General features: G+C 23.8%; 1 protein-coding gene across 1 annotated transcript in view; it reads left to right on the forward strand.

The window, feature by feature from the left end:
* The first annotated feature begins 1013 nt into the window (after window positions 1-1013).
* The window catches only part of LOC108684773 (S-adenosylmethionine mitochondrial carrier protein homolog), a 2914-nt gene continuing 2163 nt past the window's right edge, over window positions 1014-1764 (forward strand). Inside the window, exon 1 of the mRNA XM_018189250.1 lies at window positions 1014-1332. Within this exon, the coding sequence (XP_018044739.1) occupies window positions 1267-1332 (66 nt within the window). The 5' untranslated portion in view covers window positions 1014-1266. The remainder of the gene's footprint in view (window positions 1333-1764) is intronic.

The following is a 1764-nucleotide window of genomic DNA, read 5'->3' on the forward strand; positions in this document are numbered from 1 at the left end:
TATTTAGTCTATTTTAATAATATTACGAATAAAGTTTTATATAAAATATATATAGAATGTCTGTATAATATTTAAAAAAATGAATATTACCAAATATTTATCATATATAAATGTAATGTAAAAATATAAAAATGAATATTATCAAATATTTATCAAATATTCTATGCTGTTTGGGATAGCATTATCAGAATACGCTACACTACGCGGCCTTATATTGTTGATAATAGCTGAATTGCGTAAGTGACCTAGCATTAATTACACTTCGTGAACTGCAACTTATTTGTAAAAACAAGATTGGGTAGTGCTAAGTTAAAAAGATAAAAGTTAAGTTAAAAAGTTAATTTTAATTTAACTTAATTACATTTTAGACTCTTAACTTTTTAACTTAATTTAGTTACTCAATTTAGTTTTATTGGTAATTAATAACTTTTAATTTGATTTTTTTTAAATCAATCTTTAGATGCATTGCGAAAGGCTAATGAGTATATAATTTAGTAATTTTATATTGTATAATTTACTTGTCTTTACTTGTGAAGAAAAATAATTTAAATAAATAAGCTGTTAAATAATAAGAAACGAAAAATTACGTAAAATAGTTAAATTTTTTCTTTTTTTTTTTTATTGTTCGTTCGAACTAAATTTAACTTTTGATTTTTTAATTACTTTTTTTTATTAACTTAATTTTTAATTAAGTTTTTTAAATTAATTAATTTTATTATGAATTAACTTTTGATATTTTAATTAAGTTAAATTTTCATGATTCTAATATCTTATATTTATTTATCTTATAATACGATTCTACAATAAATTTGTAATCGAAGTCTTATTCTTAATTGGTGAAATTGGCCAATCAGCATTAGTCACATGCGTTGGCTTTTGTCAACTGATAAGATTCGATTGCACCAATATTACTTTGATTTTAAGCAAAAAAAAACTTAAATCTTTTTCTATCTCGTTTTAAAATCGAAAAGAGATAGAAAGAATTTTAAGCCTCGCTTAAACGTTGGTGCAATCGGAAGTAAGACTTAGGATTACCATTGATTACCAACTCATTGTAGAATCAGTATTATTTATGTTAAGATATATACACACACACATCAATTAAAATACAATCTATGACGAAGTCTTTCGACGAAATAACTTTCTGCTGCACAATCGTTACGGCATTTGTGCACGTCTCGATCGAGTCAAACGAGGTTATGTGAGAGCCGAGTGGGAATTGTAAAGAAATTATTTTTATTTTGAAGTAACTCACTTAAAGACAAGATGACAACGAGCGCAGGAATAGAGAAAAGAACGAACATGCGAAATGTCTTCGCTACTTCACTTATTGTAAGTGAATTATTAGGTATGGGAAAAAGTTCGTGGCATTTTTCCCGTTAGATGGCATTAAAAAAACGCCACGATTTTTTCCCATATCTAATATTATGCTTAGTTTACGTTTTTTGTTTTGAATTGTATTTTATAATTCTTAAATAATTTTTTATAATTCTTAAATTATTTTTTTTTCTGAATGACATTGACATAAACATTATTGAACACATCATTGATTGTAAAATGAGGAAAATTAACTAGATTTGCTTCTACAATTATCGATTTCATCATATCTATTGATAATTTATTTATTGATAATTGATAAGCTATAATTGATTTTTCTCTTCTTTTTTTATTGAAATTTTAGATTAAACAGCCTTTTATATCACAATTAAACGAATATTAATAAAATATAAAAAAAGGAAAAAGTTAAAATATACTTTTATATAT

The sequence above is a fragment of the Atta colombica genome, unplaced genomic scaffold, assembly GCF_001594045.1.
Source record: "Atta colombica isolate Treedump-2 unplaced genomic scaffold, Acol1.0 scaffold140, whole genome shotgun sequence".
NCBI classification, from domain to species: Eukaryota; Metazoa; Arthropoda; class Insecta; order Hymenoptera; family Formicidae; genus Atta; species Atta colombica.